The sequence below is a fragment of the Ipomoea triloba genome, chromosome 11, assembly GCF_003576645.1.
Source record: "Ipomoea triloba cultivar NCNSP0323 chromosome 11, ASM357664v1".
NCBI lineage: Eukaryota > Viridiplantae > Streptophyta > Magnoliopsida > Solanales > Convolvulaceae > Ipomoea > Ipomoea triloba.
The window spans coordinates 22,496,450-22,519,589 of NC_044926.1; the positions used below are offsets into that span (position 1 = coordinate 22,496,450).

Here is a 23,140-nt window from a genome sequence, read left to right on the forward strand (position 1 = left end):
AATCTATAACAGATAGTAATATAATTAATGATATCTGTGAATATATACTTGTCAGTTTGTGAATATATAGTATTGAAGGTGTGAATATATGGACATGAATGTGTGAATCTAGAACAGATACTACTGTAATTGTTGAAATATGTGAACAAGTATCACTGAAATATGTGAATATGAACCTTTCAAACTGTGAATCTAATGTATTGAATCTGTGAATATATGGATATGAATGTGTGAATCTATAACAGATAGTAATATAATTAATGATATCTGTGAATATATACTTGTCAGTTTGTGAATATATAGTATTGAAGGTGTGAATATATGGACATGAATGTGTGAATCTAGAACAGATACTACTGTAATTGTTGAAATATGTGAACAAGTATCACTGAAATGTGTGAATATGAACCTTTCAAACTGTGAATCTAATGTATTGAATCTGTGAATATATGGATATGAATGTGTGAATCTATAACAGATAGTAATAGTGTATTGAATATGTGAATATACTATACTGAGTGAATATATGGACATGAATGTGTGAATATGGGCTTTTCAAACTGTGAATAACCTTCGATTCTAACTCCCTGTCTTGTGCAGCTTGTGTACTTTGACCGAGTACAGTTCAAGGGGATGAGAGTGAATAGAACATACCCAACCATTGTTGGGTGGAGTGCTGAACTTGCAAGAAAAAGGGTTAGAGAAGAAAACAAAGCAGGGTCATTTGGAAGGGGGACAGTGCTCCCTAGAATATCAAAACCTACTGATATTGATGCTGCCACCTCCAGGCAAAATGATCCCCCTCCTGTTGCTGCATTGAATATCCCATAATCAAGCGTAGATAAGGTGGCCGGGATCCTACAAAAGTTGGCTTCGACAGTAGGAGAGTTTGGTGAGGCTATGGCTAAAATTGGAAAGCAAGGAGCACCCGTAAATGTTATGAGGAAGAAAATTGGAAAGCAAGGAGCACCCGTAAATGTTATGAGGAAGACATTTTCGGGCTTATCAAACACCGTAAATGTTATGAGGAAGACATTTTCGGGCTTATCAAACATGCTAAATGTTATGAGGAAGACATTTTCGGGCTTATCAAACATGCTAAATGTTGCCAGCACCATAGAAGCCACTGCAACAAACATGCTAAATGTTGCCAGCACCATAGAAGCCACTGCAACCCCAACATCCTCCCAGCTAGACGACATCTTCTTTGGTAGTGAAAGCTTCACTACAGCTGTGGACGCCCTTGTCGAAGCCTTTGAAAAGACAAGGAAGCAAATAGACCCTAATGCCCCTCCTTTTGACTTGGGGCTATCTCAAGCAACACAGCCATCGGACCAAATAGATGCTCCGACCTTTGATTTGGGGCTGAGTCCATCACCAGCAGCAGCACAGCAACAGGAGGGGGATTTAGTGCTGACTCCACCACCACAACCAGCACAGCAGCAAGGGAGTGATTTGGGGCTGACTCCAACACCACCACCAGCACAGCAGCAACAGAAGGACAAGGAGCAGCAGCAAGACAAGGAGAAAGAGAAGGAGAAAGAGCAAGAGACAGAGGATGATGCGGGGGGACCGGGGATTGATGCCCTGGTGGATAGAATTGCAGGGGAAGCCACAAAAGATGCAACATTTTCAACCCCTGCTGTGACTAGAGTTCCTTTTCAAAGGGCTGATTCCCCTGCTGATGAATTTGATAGGTAATGGAATACTTTTACTTAGCAGACTCTAGAACTTAGACTACAAAGAATGATCTTAGTACTATGTTTTTGTCAATCTATAGAATGGCTGTAAAAGTTAGCAATGAAGCCCTAAAATGTTATGAATGTGGACTACAAAAAATGTGAATGTTTAGTATGCAATATATGAATATAAAATTATGAAGCTGTGAATCTGTGACAGAGGTGAATCTGTGAAGCTGTGAATATGGAATATATAAACTGTGAATATACAACATTAAAGCTTCTGTTTTTTGTTGACTAAATACTTCTATTATGTGAACACAGTGCATTGGCCGAGAGTGAATCATACGTTGAGGATGTCATTACTAGAAAGAGGCCTCAACGAAAGTTCAAAAACATCCCCCTCAACCTACGGTCTCCATTCTGGAACGAGCATGGGATGAAAATAAAAAATGCCACTGTCCCAGATAAACTCCTTTCGAACTATGCATTTGTACAAGTTTCTAGTGAACATCCTAAAGAGTATGTTCCATCTAAATATTTATTAATTACTTACATTAATGTGAATTGGGTAAATTTTCTTTTTTTTTTTAATTTTAATTCTTTTTTTGTGGCTTTTGTAGTGAGTTACTTTTCAACTTTGGTGACATTGAGATCACTAGGGATCACTTCATCTCGCTCAGTGTTGGCCAAGTTGAAAATATCTTCTTGGATGTATGGGCATTGAGGCTCTCAATGCTTGACAAAGAGCGTGCACCCGGGCAACCAAAGAGGGTGTTTTTCAGCACAATTGCCTACGTAAGTCCTTTTTAAATATACTGTTTAAATATTGGTATAACTGTGTTAGCTTGGTTACAGATTCACACATTCATACTAGTATATTCACAGTTTCTATACTCTAAATTCACATATTTCAATAATTACAGTAGTATCTGTTATAGATTCACACATTCATATCCATATATTCACACCTTCAATACTATATATTCACATTCTGACAAGTATATATTTATAGATATCAGTAATTATATTACTATCTGTTATAGATTCACACATTCATGTCTATATATTCACAACTTCAATACATTATATTCACAGTTTGAAAGGTTTATATTCACACATTTCAGTGATACTTGTTCACATATTTCAATAATTACAGTAGTATCTGTTATAGATTCACACATCCATGTCCATATATTCACACCTTCAATACTATATATTCACAATCTGACAAGTATATATTCATAGATATCAGTAATTAAATTAGTATCTGTTATAGATTCACACATCCATGTCTATATATTCACAACTTCTATACATTATATTCACAGTTTGAGAACTTTGTTTTTTTTTTTTTTTATCTTAGTTACAACTAGATCCCACCCACGAATGGATGAAATGTCTCCCGATGGAAAAAAAGAAACAAAACTTCTATGAGCGGATGACATATGAAATTGAGCGCCTACAAAATTTGGACATAAATGATGCGGACCTGGTGAGTTTATCAACAACACTCAGTTTTATCTAGTCACATATAAGACATTAATGACACTGTTTTTATTTTCCTTTTTTGAACTTAGATATTCTTTCCAGTGCTTCGTCACGGGCACTATTTTCTCATTTGCATCAATGTTAAAGCCTCAAAACTTGAAATAATTGACAACAAGTCCTTAGTCCGTGGTGTTACCATGAAGGACAAGTATGGAGATTGCCCAACCCTCTTGGTAAGTTGATCACCAACTTGAGCTCCTTTTCAGTTGCTACATGTATGTGAATGTGTACTTTTCAAACCGTGAATATATAGTATATAAAGTGTGAATATAGAGTTATCAAAGTGTGAATGTATAGCAGATGTAATATAATCACTGAAAATCTAACACTGAAATGTGTGAATCTGGTATTTTCAATCTGTGAATATAGAATACATAATCTGTGAATATACTGTTATGAATGTGTGAATGTGTGAATGTGTAACAGTGGTAGACTTAAATATTTATGTCCAGGTTACAGCTTTAAAAGAATACCTAGCACTGGGGTCATCTTCCCTATTCTGGAAGGTGGATGAGCTAACCATAGAGGTTGTGGACATGAGTTGGAAAGAATCGAAAAATTACATTGATTGCGGACTATTTGTAATGAGGCATATGGAAACATATAAAGGGACATTGAATAAATGGAACCCGGGATTCAAAAAGCAAGCAAACTTAAATGTAAGTACACAAATACTAGCTTTGAATAATTTCTTATCTTTTTTTTTTTTTTTGCTAGCATTGCAATAAAGTATTTATTTGATCTTGTATATTTGTAGGAAAACTTCTTAATTGGATTGAGGGCCAGGTACGCCGCAACAATCATAAGGTGGCGTGCCAACATATTGAAAAACATTGTGATCAAGAAAACCAAACTCTTGTACAACAAGAAATGAACAGCTTGTACTCAAATGTGAATATACAATAGTTCCTTGAATTCCTGTAGAACTATGTTGTAATCACACACCAATAGCTTTATATTCACACACCCATAGCTTTATATTCATAATTTCAAAACACCACATTCACACTTTTCTAACTATAGAATTGACCATTGACCATAATAATCTTAACTCTGTTAACCAAATTCACAACTTAATAAATCCAAAATCACAATTTCAATAATTATATTACTATCTGTTCTACATTCACACGTTCATGTCTTTATATTCACAGCCTCAATACTCTATATTCACAGTCTGAAAAGTGCTCATATTCACACTTCCGTTTCCATATATTCACATATTCTATACACTATATTCACACATTGAAAACTACACATTCACACATTTCAGTGATTATATTACTATCTGTTCTACATTTCAGTTTTAAAACTAAACATTCACAACTTAATAACTCTAAATTCACAATTTCAACACTCCACAAGCATCACTAAAATGTACTAATTAATAACTCCAAAGAAATTTTATAACTAAATGTTCACAAATACAAAAAATATATTGTCATCTCTTATTAACATGAACTAATTCAGAACTCCCATAACTTGGATGTACAAGATATCCATCCCCAGCAATCTCAGATAAACTTCCCGACAAAATAGATTGAACAACACCCTTTGTAATTGAAGCAACCTTGTTTGCAGAACTCTTTCGCCCCCTAGCTACAGCAGACTTCTTTTCAATAATACTACTTCGCCTCTTATTACGCTCACCTTTCAATCTCCGGCTTGATGGATCTTGTACAATACCACTTGAAGATGGGACATCAGAATCTTCAATATGAACATAACCAACCTCGCTTTCAACACTTTTCTTTGCACTTTGAAAAGCTTCTTCACAACGCTGTCTAGCTGCACTGTTGTCTTGACAAGAAACAATTAGTCTTTGAAACTTCCTAGTCATCTCAACAACCCAAATTGAAGGAGCAACACCAACATTAGAAGACAAAGAACCCATATCAACAGCCTTGCCTTCAGCAACTTTCTTTGTCCACCTTTTCAAAATGTATTTATCGGGAATAGAACAAATGCAATGTACATTGATAATGCGTAAACAATGGCAGCACAAAATTCCTAATTCAGAAAACAACTTACAACTGCAAGAAATATCCAAATTGGTAGGCTTAAAACTAACTTCATGCCTTATAATATCTTTATCAGGACGCCAAACATGATACTTCAAATGACAGCCATCGTCGAAAACACTATCTTGATGACAAGCAGCACCTTTCAAGAATTGTTCCTCAAACATATAATATATTTCAATGGTATATACCTCTCTAGCATGTGAAAGAAGTTTCACATCATCCATCATCATATTGGGCATGCCTTGAGCACACCGAAAATCCTCACCATTTTCCTTACTTCTCCATTCAGAAACAACGCTCACAAATGATGAGTAGAAATCACAAAGCCCTGCTGTTTTTGTTAGCTTCCTAGAAATTGAATGGTTTGTGGTCTCACTCCTTTGTGAGGATAAAATGCCACCAGAAAAGTAATCCTTGTTAAATGTCGGGCACCATTTTTCCCTACAATCGTACAATTTTTCTAACCACGGATTCTTATGACACTTATAGTCAATCACCATCCTGAAAATCATAAGATCACAAAAGGAAAAAATATACACAATTTTAGAAACTATATTCACAATCTGATAACTCTATATTCACAAATACATTCCTCTACATTCACAGTTTTTAAGATCTCTGAACTTAAGTCTGATAAACATTCACACATTCATAACTCTACATTCACAAACCCTATACTATACATTCACAGTTTCAAACGTACACATTCACACATTTCAGTGATACTTGTTCAGTAATTATATTACTATATGTTCTACACTCACACATTTAGTACTCTAGATTCACAGCTTCTATACTGTATATTCACAAATCAATAAGTCATTATTTTACAAAAATAGTATTGAAAATTCAAACTCAAAAGTGAATGAGTAAAATACAATAACATACCTTGACCAATACAACTCAAACTCAGCTTCGGTGTCTGTGTACTTCAACAAACAATTAAATAGATCCATGAAATTCCTATTGTTCCTAAGTGTCTTGATGTGCTTCTTCGAGTTCTCACCGATATGCCATATGCAAAGACGATGCCGTGATGTTGTAAACACTTGAGAGATGGCAGCAGCCATGGCTGCGCATTGATCAGTCATAATGGTTTGTGGACATTTGCCACACATAGATCTAAGAAATGCTCTAAACAACCATACAAATGACTCTATCCTTTCGTTCATCAAAAAACCACACCCAAACATAATATTCATACAATGGTGGTTCATCCCTACAAATGGACCACATATCATGTCGTACTTGTTAGTGCGATATGTTGTATCATGCACTAACAAGTCTCCAAACAACGCATAGTCTCGTCTCATTTGCCCGTCCCTCCAAAAAAAGCTAGTTAATCTTGCATCATCATCAACTTCAAAGTCAAAAAAGAAGTCAGGCTCATTACACTGCCTCCTCCTGAATATTTCAATCAACGAATTCGAATCAGTTCCATCCAAGCTCTTCAAAGACTCAGATGCCAATGAATTGTAAGCATCTCGATTTGTAAACCCAAAGAGTGGAGACCCTCCTGACTGATGTTTCAAAAACCTTATCCCATCCGCCAAGGCAACCCCACTCTTCTTTAAGTCTCTTAAGTATGAAAGTTGATTGTTTCCCACTCTTCTGTGCGAACGAAGTAGGTGACTCTTGTCTTTAGTGCTTAGCTTGTGGTTATGAGCTTTCTCGTGTTTTGTTACTGTCCACACCCCATTACCATCTACATCGAACTGAATATATGCGCCACACCCCGTCCTTAAATCAATCTTTGAATACGCCTTAACACCACTGTTTTTCTTGGACTTACTACCAGCCTTGGAGCACAAAAATGTCTTCATCTTAACATTTTTAGTAGACCCTTGGTAGCGTTGCTTACCCTTCCTCACACTAAAACCAACTCTAAATGCATAATCGTTATACAACTCATACGCTTCATCACCATTACTTACTATAATACCCACCAAATCTTGATCAACTGCACATATGAAATATAACCTCAAGTATGGAAAAACATACCAAAAGAAAACAAATAAAAAGCAATCTAATGGAAATATATTCTCTATGTAGAGGGGGGGCGGGTAATGCCACACTATATATTCACATAAGCTATACTAGATATTCACAGTTAGAAAACAACAGATTCATACATTCTAGTGATAATTGTTCAGTAATAGGATTACTATCTTCTCTACATTCACACATTCAATACACTAGATTCACATACCATATACTGTGTATTCACATTTTGAAAACTCTAGATTCACACATTTCAGGGGCAATATGTTTAGCAATTATATCAACATTGTTATGCATTCACACATTCAAAACTATATATTCACAAGTCCTATACTCTATATTCACACATCAAACACTATTACACACAACTACACATAAAATCGTAAATCAATATGAATCACTAATTTTACTCTAAAAAACAATTTTAAAAAAAAACCTGGAATTGAAGTAGAATCCTCAGCATTTATACAGCCTTGATCATTGCTTGTTGAGACAACAACTAAATCTGCATTCACTACAAATATAAAAAAATAAAACAGACTATCAGGAAACAGTGTGAATCTATAGTTCTAAATGTGTGAATCTACAACTATGTATCTGTGAATGTATAGTTGTATAAGTGTGAATCTAAAACTCAAATACATGGTTACACAATCAATCTAACCATAAATCCTAAATTCAAAAAAAAACAAACATAAATCTATACAATTCATCAAACAAGAATCCAAACTTAAAACCTGCAATCGAAGATGAGCCATCAACGTGTAAACTTAGTTGATCTACTGCCTCTGCCATCACTGCAAATATAAAAAATAAAACAGAGTATCAGGAAACAGTGTGAATGTAGTGTTCATAATGTGTGAATCTATCACTATGTAACTGTGAATGTAGAGTTGTATAAGTGTGAATCTAAAACTCAAATACATGGTTACACAATCAATCTAACCACAAATCATAAATTCGAAAAACGAAGATGAGCCATCAACATGTAAACATGAATCCAAACATGAATCTACTGCCTCTGCCATCATTGAAGAAGAATTGCAAAGAAGAATTACGATGGTGAATCGAAATAATATCGCGATGTCGAATCGATGATGAATCCAACGAGAATTGCGATGATGAATGAGAGAACTGCAATGATGAATCAAACAAAGGCGATGAATTGTTTTGCGAGAATTGCGGCGATGATGAATTGTTTTGCGATGATGTTGCGGCGATGATGAATTGATTTGCGATGATGGTGAATGACTGGACTGTGAAATCGCCTTCCTTCCTCTGCTCTGGTTCTCCCGCTGGTAGTCGACAACCGCCTGCCTATTGCTCCGTTAACGGCGTTAATTAACAAAATTTTTTTTTTAAAAAAAAAAGCCATAAACGACGTCGTTTTTGACCCAGGTGCACCTTGCAATGTGCACATGGGTCCACGGCATAATTTACCCATCCCTACCCATTGGTAGGCAAGAGAAGAGGCAAGAGAAGAATAAGGGGCGTTGAAAGGGAGCTCAAGGCCCCTTTTTTTAACAGCTTCTTTTTACTGTTTTTGTTTTTTTTTTTTTGGTTTCTTTTTTTTTTTTTTGGTTTNCTAAAACCAACTCTAAATGCATAATCGTTATACAACTCATACGCTTCATCACCATTACTTACTATAATACCCACCAAATCTTGATCAACTGCACATATGAAATATAACCTCAAGTATGGAAAAACATACCAAAAGAAAACAAATAAAAAGCAATCTAATGGAAATATATTCTCTATGTAGAGGGGGGGCGGGTAATGCCACACTATATATTCACATAAGCTATACTAGATATTCACAGTTAGAAAACAACAGATTCATACATTCTAGTGATAATTGTTCAGTAATAGGATTACTATCTTCTCTACATTCACACATTCAATACACTAGATTCACATACCATATACTGTGTATTCACATTTTGAAAACTCTAGATTCACACATTTCAGGGGCAATATGTTTAGCAATTATATCAACATTGTTATGCATTCACACATTCAAAACTATATATTCACAAGTCCTATACTCTATATTCACACATCAAACACTATTACACACAACTACACATAAAATCGTAAATCAATATGAATCACTAATTTTACTCTAAAAAACAATTTTAAAAAAAAACCTGGAATTGAAGTAGAATCCTCAGCATTTATACAGCCTTGATCATTGCTTGTTGAGACAACAACTAAATCTGCATTCACTACAAATATAAAAAAATAAAACAGACTATCAGGAAACAGTGTGAATCTATAGTTCTAAATGTGTGAATCTACAACTATGTATCTGTGAATGTATAGTTGTATAAGTGTGAATCTAAAACTCAAATACATGGTTACACAATCAATCTAACCATAAATCCTAAATTCAAAAAAAAACAAACATAAATCTATACAATTCATCAAACAAGAATCCAAACTTAAAACCTGCAATCGAAGATGAGCCATCAACGTGTAAACTTAGTTGATCTACTGCCTCTGCCATCACTGCAAATATAAAAAATAAAACAGAGTATCAGGAAACAGTGTGAATGTAGTGTTCATAATGTGTGAATCTATCACTATGTAACTGTGAATGTAGAGTTGTATAAGTGTGAATCTAAAACTCAAATACATGGTTACACAATCAATCTAACCACAAATCATAAATTCGAAAAACGAAGATGAGCCATCAACATGTAAACATGAATCCAAACATGAATCTACTGCCTCTGCCATCATTGAAGAAGAATTGCAAAGAAGAATTACGATGGTGAATCGAAATAATATCGCGATGTCGAATCGATGATGAATCCAACGAGAATTGCGATGATGAATGAGAGAACTGCAATGATGAATCAAACAAAGGCGATGAATTGTTTTGCGAGAATTGCGGCGATGATGAATTGTTTTGCGATGATGTTGCGGCGATGATGAATTGATTTGCGATGATGGTGAATGACTGGACTGTGAAATCGCCTTCCTTCCTCTGCTCTGGTTCTCCCGCTGGTAGTCGACAACCGCCTGCCTATTGCTCCGTTAACGGCGTTAATTAACAAAATTTTTTTTTTAAAAAAAAAAGCCATAAACGACGTCGTTTTTGACCCAGGTGCACCTTGCAATGTGCACATGGGTCCACGGCATAATTTACCCATCCCTACCCATTGGTAGGCAAGAGAAGAGGCAAGAGAAGAATAAGGGGCGTTGAAAGGGAGCTCAAGGCCCCTTTTTTTAACAGCTTCTTTTTACTGTTTTTTTTTTTTTTTTTTTGGTTTCTTTTTTTTTTTTTTGGTTTATTAATTAATATCATTATTACTATTGTTGTTACTATTATTATTATTATTATTATTATTACGGAGTAGTATTATATGTATATCTTTTTGGTCATTTTACATGTTAACCGCTAATCTAAACAGTTAATTTTACCAAACATCTTTTTACAAACCGTTAATACATTCCGCTGGTCAAATTCGCTAATACAATTCGCTATTTGATAACCGCTAACACAACCCGCTACCGTTAACCAAACAAGTCCATACTAAAATGCCAACATTGTATTATGGTTGCCTTGTTGGCCTAACTTCCGCATTTTCGGACAAATATCTACGTGTCTCTCACACATGGGAGTTGCGCTTCGTCAGTGGGTAGAGCACAAATACAGTTCACTGGAAAGCAGGCGCACCAATTTGCACACCATTACTGTAAATCTGAGCTCAACTCGCCTCGCCTCTTCGTCTCCTTGGTTCTTAGGATTCTTGCACTCCATCTGTTTGATAAAAGTCTATGGCGACTGGGTGCTGCGTTGCTGCTACTCACACTGACTGTGGGCTCGGCCGTTCTTGTATTGGTTTGCCCTCTATTTCTTCTAGGACTGCGGGTACTAGACATAGTCATGGCAGGTCCTTCAAGATGAAGCCCAGTGGAGGGTGTCGAATTCGGTAGTCTCTCTCACTCTCTCCCATTATTTCATATATTTTGCTAGCAGTATTTCTGTCAGGTTTGCAGGTCATGTGAACTAAAAAAAAAAAAAAGTACTCTTGTCTTAGTCTTCTTGCGCCTAAAGATTCATTTGCACTGATGGCCGTATTACGAAAGACTGAATTTCTAGGTAGCAATTATGCGAGGAACCTGAGCTCGCACTAAAAAGGATTTAAATATAGAAATCGAATATTGTAACACCCCTCAACATGAATGACATTCTAGCTTAGTTGATAGTTGAGTTGCGCATCCTTTACTAGGCTTTTGTTTGACTTTTATATTTCCATAGCGGGGATGTTAAGACTCTAAGAAAGAATATATGAGTTTATTAGGCTATGAGTTCCACTAGCTGATTGATTGGATTCAATCTTTGAGTGTGGTTTGGCCCACGTGCATTATAGCCTAGTTGAGTAGAAAAATATGTGTTTATAACGCTATGGGTCAAATTAGCTAATTGATTTTGATTCAATTTTTAGTGTAGTTCGGCACATTTACATTATAACCCAATTGAGTGACCCTAACTCAATCTTAGATTATAACAGGGGATAAACACTTTTAGTCTTTGTTTGTCTCTATGTACTGCATTCTGAGGACAGAAGGGAAACTGGATTGAGTAAATTTCAAAACTTGTTTCAAATGGAAATAGGGATGGGATATCCCATTCAACTAGTACTGTATTAAGTTGATCGTTCATTAATGTATTCACAGGATTTTATTTATGTGGAAGAAATTTAGCTAAGGATGCTTGCGGATGATGTGGATTTGAACTGAAATGCAGGTGCCAGTCCACTAGTACGGATGAGCGCAAAACAAGAATGAATTTGTTAGACAATGCAAGCAATCTCCTCACTAATCTGTTGAGTGGGGGAAAAATTGGGTCCATGCCTACTGCTGAAGGTGCTGTTTCTGATCTTTTTGGTCGGCCACTTTTCTTCTCACTGTACGACTGGTTCTTAGAGGTACTGCCATTGGCATGATTTATTTATTTCTTCTTATTGTAGTGAATATGTCCTTATGATTAGATGACCAGATTACTGTGTTACAGTATGATTTGCTCTTACCTGAAGATACGGAGCCACTAAGTTATAAGTAAAGAGGTACTAATAGTTGCCTTTTAGAGTTTTAGGGAATGCCTGATGAACTGCATTAGTGGTAAATAGCCTCTTAAAAACAAGACGTCAATCTTCCTAAACTTGGAAACTATTTGCTCTGTTGTTTGAAGCTAGCATTTACCTTTTGCGGTGCATTCCCACCTTTTTTTTTTCTGTATTCATTTTCCTTTTGGTTTTCATTGAATTGACAGTATGGCTCGGTGTATAAGCTTGCTTTTGGGCCGAAAGCATTCGTAGTTGTATCAGATCCCATTGTGGCAAGGCATATTCTTCGTGAAAATGCATTCTCATATGACAAGGTGTGATTCTGTAAACATTCTTTCTCTCACTCTCTCAAACACATAAGCACACATGCTGGAGCTTTCCCTTATTGTGACTCTAGTTTGTTTTTCTTTATTTATTTATTTATTTTTTTTAAATCTTAAGATACTATCGATCTTTTAGTTTTAGATCATTTCCTTTTGAATTTCTATATGTTGATAAAGAGAAGCTGTACTAACTAACCAGGCATTATGTTGACTATTCAAACATGTGTGTATGTTGCAATCTTATGGCCTCACTTCTTTTACATTATGACATTTCTTGCCTTCAAACAGGGAGTTCTCGCTGAAATTTTGGAACCTATAATGGGAAAAGGACTAATACCTGCTGACCTTGATACTTGGAAACAAAGGAGAAGAGGTGAGTTTGAATTTTGAGATATGAGCAGGTTCAATTCCGTGAACAGTCATTGATATCTTCAGCAACTAGTTGTTTGTAGCTTCTGATGTAGTGCCACTATATCTTTACGAGAAGTGATTCATGGAATAAGCTTAATAGTAACATATGAATGCATCACCTCTTGTTGCAATATTTAGACTAAAGGCAAGAAGTGACAGCATAATAGCAGATGCTACTACACTTAATTTAAATTCTTCTCATTATTCATTTTCCAACTTTGCGGGCATAAATGCTGCTATACGAACTAAGGTATACTTTACCTGCATTTCATGATTTTTTACTTCTTTGTACCTTTATACTTCTATACCAATATTTTACGTATGTGGTTTACAGTCATTGCTCCTGGGTTCCACACTTCATACTTGGAAGCCATGGCAAAAGTATTTGTCGATTGTTCTGAAAGAACAATATTGAAAGTTGAAAAGCTTATAGAAGGAGAAGAGTCACAAGGTGGAAAAACAATTGAATTGGATCTTGAGTCAGAATTTTCAAATTTGGCACTGGATATTATTGGGCTTGGGGTTTTCAATTATGATTTTGGTTCTGTCACCAAAGAATCTCCAGTGATCAAGGTATGGGTTAGATTATCCATGCTTTGATTTAATGAGGATGCTGCATTTCTTTTGAGAATGTGAATGTGGTACTCTTAGAGTGATTATTGCATCTTATTGTACTCTCCCTTTTTCTTTAAATCTTTGTAGCACTTAAGCACAACAGGTAAATATATGTTTTTCTCTTTCCGACGCCATTTTTTGCTACCTATATTCTTCTCACCAATATCAATTGCATGATTTTTTGCTACCATGAACCTCCGGTATCCGGTAGCCACATTGGGCTTCAAGTAATCCAGAGTTAAGTTGTTGGACTCCATTTGGTGGACCTCTCTTGATTTGATCCATTCACGAGGCATGAACCGAAGACTATGTTTGAGTGGAATCAAGATCCTACTACTTGGACCGCATGTTGGTAGTAATGTAGTATCAACTGCATGGTGGCAATTGTCTAAGTCAAACTTTTGCTTCTAGGTAGTTCATGGAAGATTTTGATAACCGTTTTATCCACTAGAGCTTTCTGATGGATATGCTGATAAGTTGTCTAAATGTCTAATGAAAATCTTTGGCAAAAGTCACATTGCCTTCACTGTTGGTACGTATTTCCAATCAAACCTGGTTTCAGTCTGCTTGAATTCTGGATTGTGCCAACTGCCAAACAAAGGATTTAAGGGCATGCTATATTTACTTGATGATTGACTTAGGAAAAAAGAAGATGGTTATTCAAATAATTTGAATAGCATATACTCTTGAATTTCCCAACTGCATCCTGTCAGAGAATAAGTCAGCCTTCTGCTTTATAAGAGATCCAATCAAGATTCTGTTGAGGTCTTTAAGACTGGGTATGAAATCCATAGAGATCCTCAAAATTGGGAGTTGGAAAGTTGTCTTAGCTTCATACAAACTATCTACTCAAGTCCTGGAGGAGCTGCAGAGGGATTGGAGACAAGGATGTTCATTGTCAAATCTTTCATCCAAGCTTTGGTTAATGATTAAGCATGTGATTTTCCAGGGAAGCAGATTTGGATCCCAGGCTGCCCACTAAATGTTTCAGTTTTTTTTTTTTTTTTTTTTCTTCTTGGGATGCATCTAAGGAAGCTATAGTTGATGGGGAAAAACTTAAGAACAAGGGATATCATTCATGTCTATCACTGTGTTTTGTGTCTCAAAGATGAAGAAACAGTCACCGTTTTCTTATTCACGGCAATTTGACATGGAAATGTTGGCAACTTTTATTAAGTGGAGCTAAATGGTTATGTCCTCTACTGTCAAAAAAGTGCTGAAAGGCAGGAGTCTTAAATGGAACAGAATGAAATATAAGGAATGGAATCTGGCTCTGCTATTAATGTTCTTTTCTTGATGGTTTATTTTTGGTCACCTCAAATATGTATAGTATATAGGCTACTGTTTTCCTCTTTTGCTGCACAAAATCCATGTGCTTTGGGTGGTACCCTTTAGGCCTTTAATGACTTCTTAACTTGTCAAAATGAAAAAAGAGATCCACTCAAGATTGAATAATTTTTTTATCTGAAGTTGTCAGTTCTGATAATTCCCTTCAAAGAATTGGTTGATTGATTTAGAGAGCATGCTAGGTGCACACATCACTTTACCTTTTAAGCATTAACGGATTGATATTTAGAAATTAGAACTTGGAAGGTGACACGTGTATGCCTTACCCACAGAATAAAGAAACTAGGAAACAGCAAAGCTTCTATTATTAGGAGTACAAACAGCCAGGAAAGGTTTCTGTAAGCCTTAGTAATTTACTAATATGTTCTTGACTGATTGTTTTTCCTTCAAAGATTAGTCAACTACTTAGTGGTGAGATAGAGAGAGAGAGAGAGAGAGAGAGAGAGAGAGAGAGATCTGCATGGATTATGCTACAATCAGCTAGATAGTGCATGATCATTTTTGTTTGTTCATTTGATTTGGTTGAAGGTTTTATTTATTTGTGTGTTCTAAGAGGCTATTAAGTTAGACGATATTCTCACAGAGAGACATGTTTAATTGAACTCTTCCATTTTCTTCTGCCAATTACAAACTAGTTGGTGTTTCCAACTTGCAGGCAGTATATGGTACTCTTTTTGAAGCTGAGCATCGGTCAACATTCTATATTCCTTATTGGAACATTCCTCTGGCAAGGTGGTTAGTTCCCCGACAAAGGAAATTCCGTAATGATCTTAAGGTCATAAATGACTGTCTAGATGGTCTCATAAAACTTGCGAAAGAGACCAGGCAGGTAAGATGATTTATGGCATAAATGACAAGCATCTTTTGAGAGTGCAAACTGCTTCTCCATATAAACACAACAATTTTGATAATTAATATCATGTGTGCTTTCAAGTGCTTTATAATCTCATGGTGGAAAATAGACATACATTACTGGTATAATAACCTCTACATCGAGCTATGACAGTCGAATGGTGTCACAAGATGAAACACAATGACACATTTGGGTAGAGTAATATTCTATATTTATTGCTTTTATCGGGGAAAGAGTGCATGCTACTCCTTATGCCTTTGGTCAAACAAAGTCTCTGTTTGATTAAATGGGAATGAATGAACCTTGGTCTATGTAACACTATCTAGTAAGAAGAAGATTTTGGAATTGGAGATGAAAAATAGAATTTTGATCCAAAGTAGTTACAGATCAGCTAATTTTATTCTTATTGTTAAAATATCATTTTAGAAATTTTCAAAACTCTAAGATTGTGTACCAGGATTTTTCATACTTTCATTTTGATTGCATTCTCTGACAGGAAGCAGATGTTGAGAAACTGCAGCAGAGGGACTACCTAAATCTTAAGGTTGGCATTTATTTCTGTTTGTGAGGCCATATGTCATAGGATTTATCGTTCATGCATTCAAAAAATTTAGAAAAATCCAGACTAGTGAGTTTTGGCTTGACTATAAAAGTTCGCAGGATGCAAGTCTCTTGCGATTTTTAGTTGATATGAGGGGTGCTGATGCTGATGATAGTCAGGTGACATTTTTTTTAACTTCATTTGTTTCTTTTTAATTAATTTTCAACTAAAAAAAGATGTGTGAATTTCATTTCATTCGTTCATGCAAATCTATGTTGCTGGGTTGTTGTGTTAAAAAAAAATCAAGCTATCCATGAATGTTGCATATTTATCTCTATGCAGTACTAACCTGTTTTCTTATTTCAAAAAAAAAAAAAAAAAAATCTTTGGGTTATGACAAACCGTACTTGTGCTAGCAGGAAAACAGCCTAAGTAAGGACAGCTGCAGTTGTTTCATGGCCAGCAATAAGCATTGTCATCAAGTCATCTCTTAGCTGTCACATAAAATTCATAAAAGAGTAGTATGAAGCAAAAAAAACAGGTTTTTTTTTTTTTTTTAAAAAAAAAAAAAAAACCTGTTTTCTTTGCTTCATACTACTCTTTTATGAATTTTATGTGACAGCTAAGAGATGACTTGATGACAATGCTTATTGCTGGCCATGAAACAACTGCAGCTGTCCTTACTTGGGCTGTTTTCCTGCTAGCACAAGTACGGTTTGTCATAACACAAAGATTTTTTTTTTTTTTTTTTTTTTTTACATTCATCTAAATGAAACAAAGCATAATTCAGAGGACTGTTGAAAGTTAAATCATGCAAAAATTTTCTGGAAAGGAAATAACAAACTTGAAGTGCAAAAGATACTCATCAAGGGTACAAAGTGCATATGGTTTGCATCAAATATGCAATTTCATTTTTTTTATTGATAATGCAGACCTTTTTGCTTCCATTACAGTAATTCTTCCTTAATTGATAATTGATGACATCACAATGTTTGATGAACGTGGTTTTGATAATATATGTTCAATTTGAGCAGCATCCTTCCAAAATGAAGAAAGCCCAAGCTGAGATTGACGCGGTGCTTGGACAGGGAAGACCAACCTTTGAATCACTCAAAAAATTGGAGTAAGCCATGGAACTCTATGAACTTGTTCTGGTACCATGCCATATTTGCGTACTCTTTAGTTGTAAAAGTAACAAAAATGATTTTAAAATAATCTTGTAGAAGTTTGCAATACCTATTGCTAGATTTCTGGCTATTTTCTGTTGAAGTTAAATTAATTCGTATCAAACTGGAAATCTAGTGGGCAAGTATCTAGTTACTTTTATGCTAATTGGAATTTCATCAAGTTTATATGTCCATTAGGTATGATCTTAACGATAAGTGTGCTTCTGGCTTTCAGGTACTTACGTCTCATTGTCGTGGAGTCTCTGCGCTTGTTTCCACAACCTCCATTGCTTATTAGGCGTTCCCTTAAACCAGATCAATTACCAGGTAAAGTTCTCATTATTACTTACAAAATTCTTCAAACTCCTCAATGTTTATATATGAGAAAATCTTCACTTTTGAATGTTTTAATCGAATTTAGTTTTTACTTGAAAGTCTACTTAATTAATCATCTCTTCATGAAAGCAATGAGCTACTCGCCCTTCACTCAAAAGTAGACTCCTGGGACTCTTTAGTGCTTAAGTCAAGGCTATACTTCAGATAGAATTTTTTCACTTACAATTGAATAACTTCACTCCTATTAACTGTATAAATTATCATCATAACTTGAAGGGTTCAAAAGTTAAAAATGAAAAGAATAACTACTCTGTGTGTGTATGAGAAAGAAAAAGAAAGATTTCCATGATTCCAGCCTACACAGTTTATGGAATTTCTCAACTATCAAAATTTTGAAACTAGAGATTAGAGTCCTTGAATATTCAAGTTTTATAGCCTGGGGTAATTCCTTCAGGTTTATTGAGGTGTGTTCTTCTCTAATTGCATCCCTATATGTGGACCCGGAACCTTACAGTTGTACTAAGTTAATACTCTGTGGGTCCGTTCATTCTAAACTTCTTTAGGTGAAGATGGTATAAAAGTCCCAGTCATAACTTCGATTTATTGAAAAGACTTGAGACGCACCTACATTGAGGGGATTTCATATATCTCAAAAGTAGCTTTCGAAATCCTTGTATCTGAGTCAGGATATGAACTGAAACATTTAAACCATGGGAAAACATTGAACATTAAAGTTAACCAGTATTAAGCCACAAATTCAATGAAGCCTCCTTGCATTTTCTTTGTGATGTTTTCCTTTTGTGCACGTCATGATCTTAAGCATCTGCTATCCTTGTATCCTGAAAAAATTTTACCAACTGTGTAGGAGGTTACAATGGTGACAAGGATGGATATGCAATTCCAGCTGGTACCGACATATTTCTTTCTGTAAGTTTGTTGACTTTGTACTTTTTCCTTTGCAATGTTTTCGTGTTCTATATAATGTGTTGTTTAAGGTTTAAGGACTTATACCTCTAGGTTAAAAATGAATATTGACGAGGTACCTAAGCACAAAGCGAAAAGATAGGATAACCCCGCTGAATTCTATATTTTCACTTACACATCCAAACAGGTGTATAATCTCCATAGGTCACCATACTTCTGGGACAAACCAAATGAGTTTGAACCTGAGAGGTTTCAAGTTCGAAAAGAAAGTGAAGGAATTGAAGGGTGGGCTGGTTTTGATCCATCTAGAAGCCCTGGAGCACTATACCCAAATGAGGTCAGCTTCTTTCAGTGCACTGTTTAATTATAATGCCATATCATCAGCAAGTTTGATATTTGATAATGGGATCTGCTCATGTAATCAGATTATATCAGACTTTGCTTTCTTGCCTTTCGGTGGAGGACCAAGAAAATGTGTCGGGGACCAGTTTGCACTCATGGAATCGACTATAGCATTGGCAATGTTGCTGCAGAAGTTTGACATCAAATTGAAAGGAACGCCAGAGTCCGTGGAGCTTGTTACTGGTGCAACAATTCATACGAAGAACGGGTTATGGTGCAAATTGAAGAAGAGGTTGGATGTGTGCTGAATCTGAAAATCCATTGTTCTCGGTAAACTATGCCTGTTCAATACAACACTATGGAGTTCGGTGCAGCAAATGCAATGAAGAGTCACTAATTTCTGAAGAAGAAGAAGAAGATAATTCAAGTCATATTATTCAGATTTCTGAAGAGATTGTTGCCCTTCTGTAGGTCTGTATTTTATAATTTTGTAAAATAATGTATTTTGTATTTTATAATTTTGTAAAATAATGTATTAATCAGAGGTGTAGTGTAGCAGGGGGTAGCACCAGATTGAATTTAACAGTGGAGAAAGGAAGCTTTCAATTCAATAAAATATCAGGCGATTGCTTCATTGCTTGGCATTATTTTATATAGTTTGGTGATATCTACCTGAAGGAAATTGGTTATCAGCATCACTTAGTTCGCAAATTATACTGTGGACCATGTTCCACGGAGCATTGTGGACCATGGTCCAAAATGGTGTCATTTCTTTTAATGAAAAGAAACGACATTCGGCTGCGCCGTTATGTGTAAAGTAACTCTATTTATGTAGCATACTCAATTTTATTTTATATATATACACTGCAGTTTTCTTTCAACACAACTATAGTTTCATTTTATATACAGTATAGTTTCATTACAACACAAGTATAGTATCATTTCGATATAACTACAGTTTCATTGGACAATAGACACTCAAATATGCGAAACTGTTGTTCAGTTTCATTTTATATATACTGCAGTTTCATTTCAACACAACTACAGTTTCATTTCTACAATCTTAATAAGAGCTAATAATGTTAGGATTCTAACGGGAAGAAAAATATGTTGGTGTAATTATTTACTTAAACGAATGGTTCATATTATTTTGATTTTAGTAATCTTTTATGATTTTCCTTCTTTACTCTCTATTATATTATTTTCTTACCTTAAATAACCCCACATTCCGTTAATTTTAACTTTAGTAACGGAATATTCTGTTAACTTTTAGCTTATTCATTAATTTCTAGGGATAAACTACAAATAAGACATCCTATTATTTGGGAACAAGCAATTAAGCCATCCAACTTGAAAAACCCCCAAATAAGTCATTGAATTTGAAAAAATAAAGCAATTAAGCCATTTAAACCCAAAAAAAATATAAATTAACCAATTTTCTAAATTTCTGGCGAATTTTCCGTCACCAACGCACAATTTCCGGCGACCGGCGACCATTTTTGGTCGCCCTCGCCGGACAGAAGGCAACCAGAAGCAACTCCTGATGAGCTTAAGTTTGTAGCTAGTGATCTCGCCAGAACACTTGTACATGTCCGCTGTTCTGATTCAACCATTGAGGGAGAAGAAGAATCGGCTGAAGATAAGAGGGAAAAAGCCTTAGTTACTTTGATTGCCATGTGTCCAAATGAATCGCTCAATATAATGAGCTAAACAAATTGCTATATTATCTAAATCTAGATGTAAGCCAGCGTATATTGATTCTTGATGTCGTGATAGATGCTGCTCAGGAACTTGCAAATACTCGAACTTCAAAACCCAAACAACACTCTAGATTCCTCATATCTTCCATGTCAGACCAGCCATGGTTTCTGCCAAGGGATATTGGGCTACCTGGAGCTGGTTCCTGGAAGGAGATTTCAACTCCAGGAACTCCTTTGAATTGGTCNACCAAAACAAGAAAACCAGGTTCAGTGGTCCTTGAATAAATTTCCGCAATATGCAGCTGCAGAAATGGTCGCCAAGTCGTCGCCGGTCGCCGGAAATTGTGCGCCGATGACAGAAAATTAGCCGGAAATTTAGAAATGGGTTGATTTCTATTTTTTTGGGTTTAAATGGCTTAATTGCTTTATTTTTTCAAATTCAATGGCTTATTTGGGGGTTTTTCAAGTTGGATGGCTTAATTGCTTGTTCCTAAATAGTAGGATGGCTTATTTGTAGTTTATCCCTAATTTCTATAAGAAAGGTCTTAGGTTCGAATTCCATCCTAATCAGAGTTGGTATAATTGTTAAACATATACTAAGAATATGTTAGATTATATTATTGAAAACTAGTATTTTCGCCCGTGCGTTGCACAGAATGGATTTGTTATAATATTTTAAGAATATTTAGAACGATATACAATTATATAAATTGTAACATCGAATATTATATAGCGCAATTAATGAAATTGGTTGGATTGATTATGTTTTCTAATGTTTTCCTAGCTTGAATTAGAGCAAATAATTGTCCAATTATCCGTGCGATAACATCAAATATTATATAGCGCAATTTATTTTTTATTATATATTTAGATATTAAAAATAAATATGAAATTATAAAATTCTAATATTGAACTTATACATTTATTTGATTATAAGATTAGTGCAAAAGTATTACGCAATTAATTGAATAATATATGACTTGTTTGTTTACAATTATCATAAAATATCGATATGTAATATGACTTATGTAATTATATTATTACTAAAATAAATATGAGAAAAATGGAAAATAATTTAATTATATTATATTATGTAATATGACAAATGTTTAGCTTAATTACCATAATAATTATTAGACAATTATTATTAGTCAATTACCCTAATATATGTGCAATTATACTTTTATACCTTAAGTATATTCATTTTCACCGTATCGCATTTAGTTTTTCTTCCTCCTCCATATTTGAATGAATTAATTGTAATTATTATAAAAATATATATATATAACAACTCATGTTTAATTAATTTTTTAAAGTTTTCAAAAGAAAAGTGTAATTAATTTTTTTTTAAAGTTTTTAAATAATTTTCAATCAATTTTCATTTAATCAGTAATATCCTTTTACTTTTTCAATTTGCCTAATTTCCGTTTCCTTTTCTATTAGGATCTTTTTATATTTTCAATCAATTAGTAAAATCAGTTTTCTTTTCCATTTTATCTTTACTATTGTTTGGGCGGAAATTTTACAAAGGATGATTTTATTTTTATTAATAGTAGTATAGATATAGAAGTATAGATAAGTATTCGAAATATTATTATTTGTGTAAATAGTAATTAGTAAATTATTTTTTCTTATAAAATTACTCATAATTTTCAAGGAATTTTCTCATATATTTATTATTGCAGAATTTGTTTCCATTATTCTCACAATTATAATGGTTTAATTATTCTCAGAATTTGGTAAATAAAATTTTGTTACCAATTAAATTTTATTAATTTTTTTACCAATTAATTAGTAATATTAGTTTGTGTGGGGAAGTTGAAGGGGATGATTTTACTTTTATTAATAGTATTGATATGTGAATATAAAAACAATATATTACCAATTAATAGTTATTAGTTCATTTCGATTTTACATTTTCTTACTAAATAAGCTTTATTAATTATTTGACTAATAAAATATTTAATTAATTGACTATATAGATACTGCTAACATTATTAATATTAATCATTGAATTATGAATCATTTTTTATTTTCCTTTTCTATTGTTTGCTAAATATTTTTTTTAATTGTTTGGGCTGAAGTGTTTGGGTGTGTACTTCAATTTTCAGGGGAAAAGGATGCAAAAGTTCTCGTTTCACCATTTCTAATTCCGGTAATTCCTCAAACTTCAATTCAATCAATGCATATGTTTATATTTTTTGTTTTTTTTTGTTGGTTTGTCTTTGTTTTTCTTTGAATAGTAAAAA

The 23,140-nt window shown here is 34.5% G+C and overlaps 2 protein-coding genes across 3 annotated transcripts; one reads left to right on the forward strand and one right to left on the reverse strand.

Moving 5' to 3' along the window:
• Positions 1–4,956: 4,956 nt before the first annotated feature.
• On the reverse strand, positions 4,957–6,489 carry LOC115996112 (protein FAR-RED IMPAIRED RESPONSE 1-like). The gene is made up of 3 exons (XM_031235254.1): positions 6,143–6,489; positions 5,262–5,755; positions 4,957–5,161 (listed from the first exon to the last, which is right to left on the reverse strand). Exons 1-3 carry the CDS (start codon positions 6,469–6,471, stop codon positions 5,067–5,069), a joined length of 918 nt encoding a protein of 305 aa, XP_031091114.1. The 5' UTR covers positions 6,472–6,489; the 3' UTR covers positions 4,957–5,066.
• A 4,364-nt stretch (positions 6,490–10,853) lies between these two features.
• On the forward strand, positions 10,854–19,843 carry LOC115996492 (cytochrome P450 97B2, chloroplastic). Of its 2 annotated transcripts, none has more exons than XM_031235746.1 (14): positions 10,854–11,196; positions 12,015–12,195; positions 12,540–12,647; positions 12,945–13,029; positions 13,402–13,640; positions 15,685–15,858; positions 16,379–16,426; positions 16,543–16,602; positions 17,046–17,132; positions 17,458–17,546; positions 17,825–17,916; positions 18,791–18,852; positions 19,037–19,186; positions 19,275–19,843. In XM_031235746.1, exons 1-14 carry the CDS (start codon positions 11,042–11,044, stop codon positions 19,497–19,499), a joined length of 1,755 nt encoding a protein of 584 aa, XP_031091606.1. In that variant the 5' UTR covers positions 10,854–11,041; the 3' UTR covers positions 19,500–19,843. The 2 variants fall into 2 exon arrangements, with proteins under 2 accessions (XP_031091606.1, XP_031091608.1); XM_031235748.1 differs by having other exon boundaries at positions 11,058–11,196; positions 11,945–12,195.
• The last annotated feature ends 3,297 nt before the right edge of the window (positions 19,844–23,140 follow it).

Bases quoted from the DNA above. Each gene is read 5' to 3' on its own strand.
- LOC115996492 (XM_031235746.1), top strand. From the start codon at position 11,042: ATGGCGACTGGGTGCTGCGTTGCTGCTACTCACACTGACTGTGGGCTC. The intron at 11,197-12,014 runs GTAGTCTCTCTC...ACTGAAATGCAG, and splicing joins AGTGGAGGGTGTCGAATTCG to GTGCCAGTCCACTAGTACGG. The intron at 17,917-18,790 runs GTAAAGTTCTCA...CCAACTGTGTAG, and splicing joins TAAACCAGATCAATTACCAG to GAGGTTACAATGGTGACAAG.
- LOC115996112 (XM_031235254.1), bottom strand. From the start codon at position 6,471: ATGAACCACCATTGTATGAATATTATGTTTGGGTGTGGTTTTTTGATG. The intron at 5,756-6,142 runs GTATGTTATTGT...TATGATTTTCAG, and splicing joins TTTGAGTTGTATTGGTCAAG to GATGGTGATTGACTATAAGT. The intron at 5,162-5,261 runs GTAAGTTGTTTT...CATTTTGAAAAG, and splicing joins TTTGGATATTTCTTGCAGTT to GTGGACAAAGAAAGTTGCTG.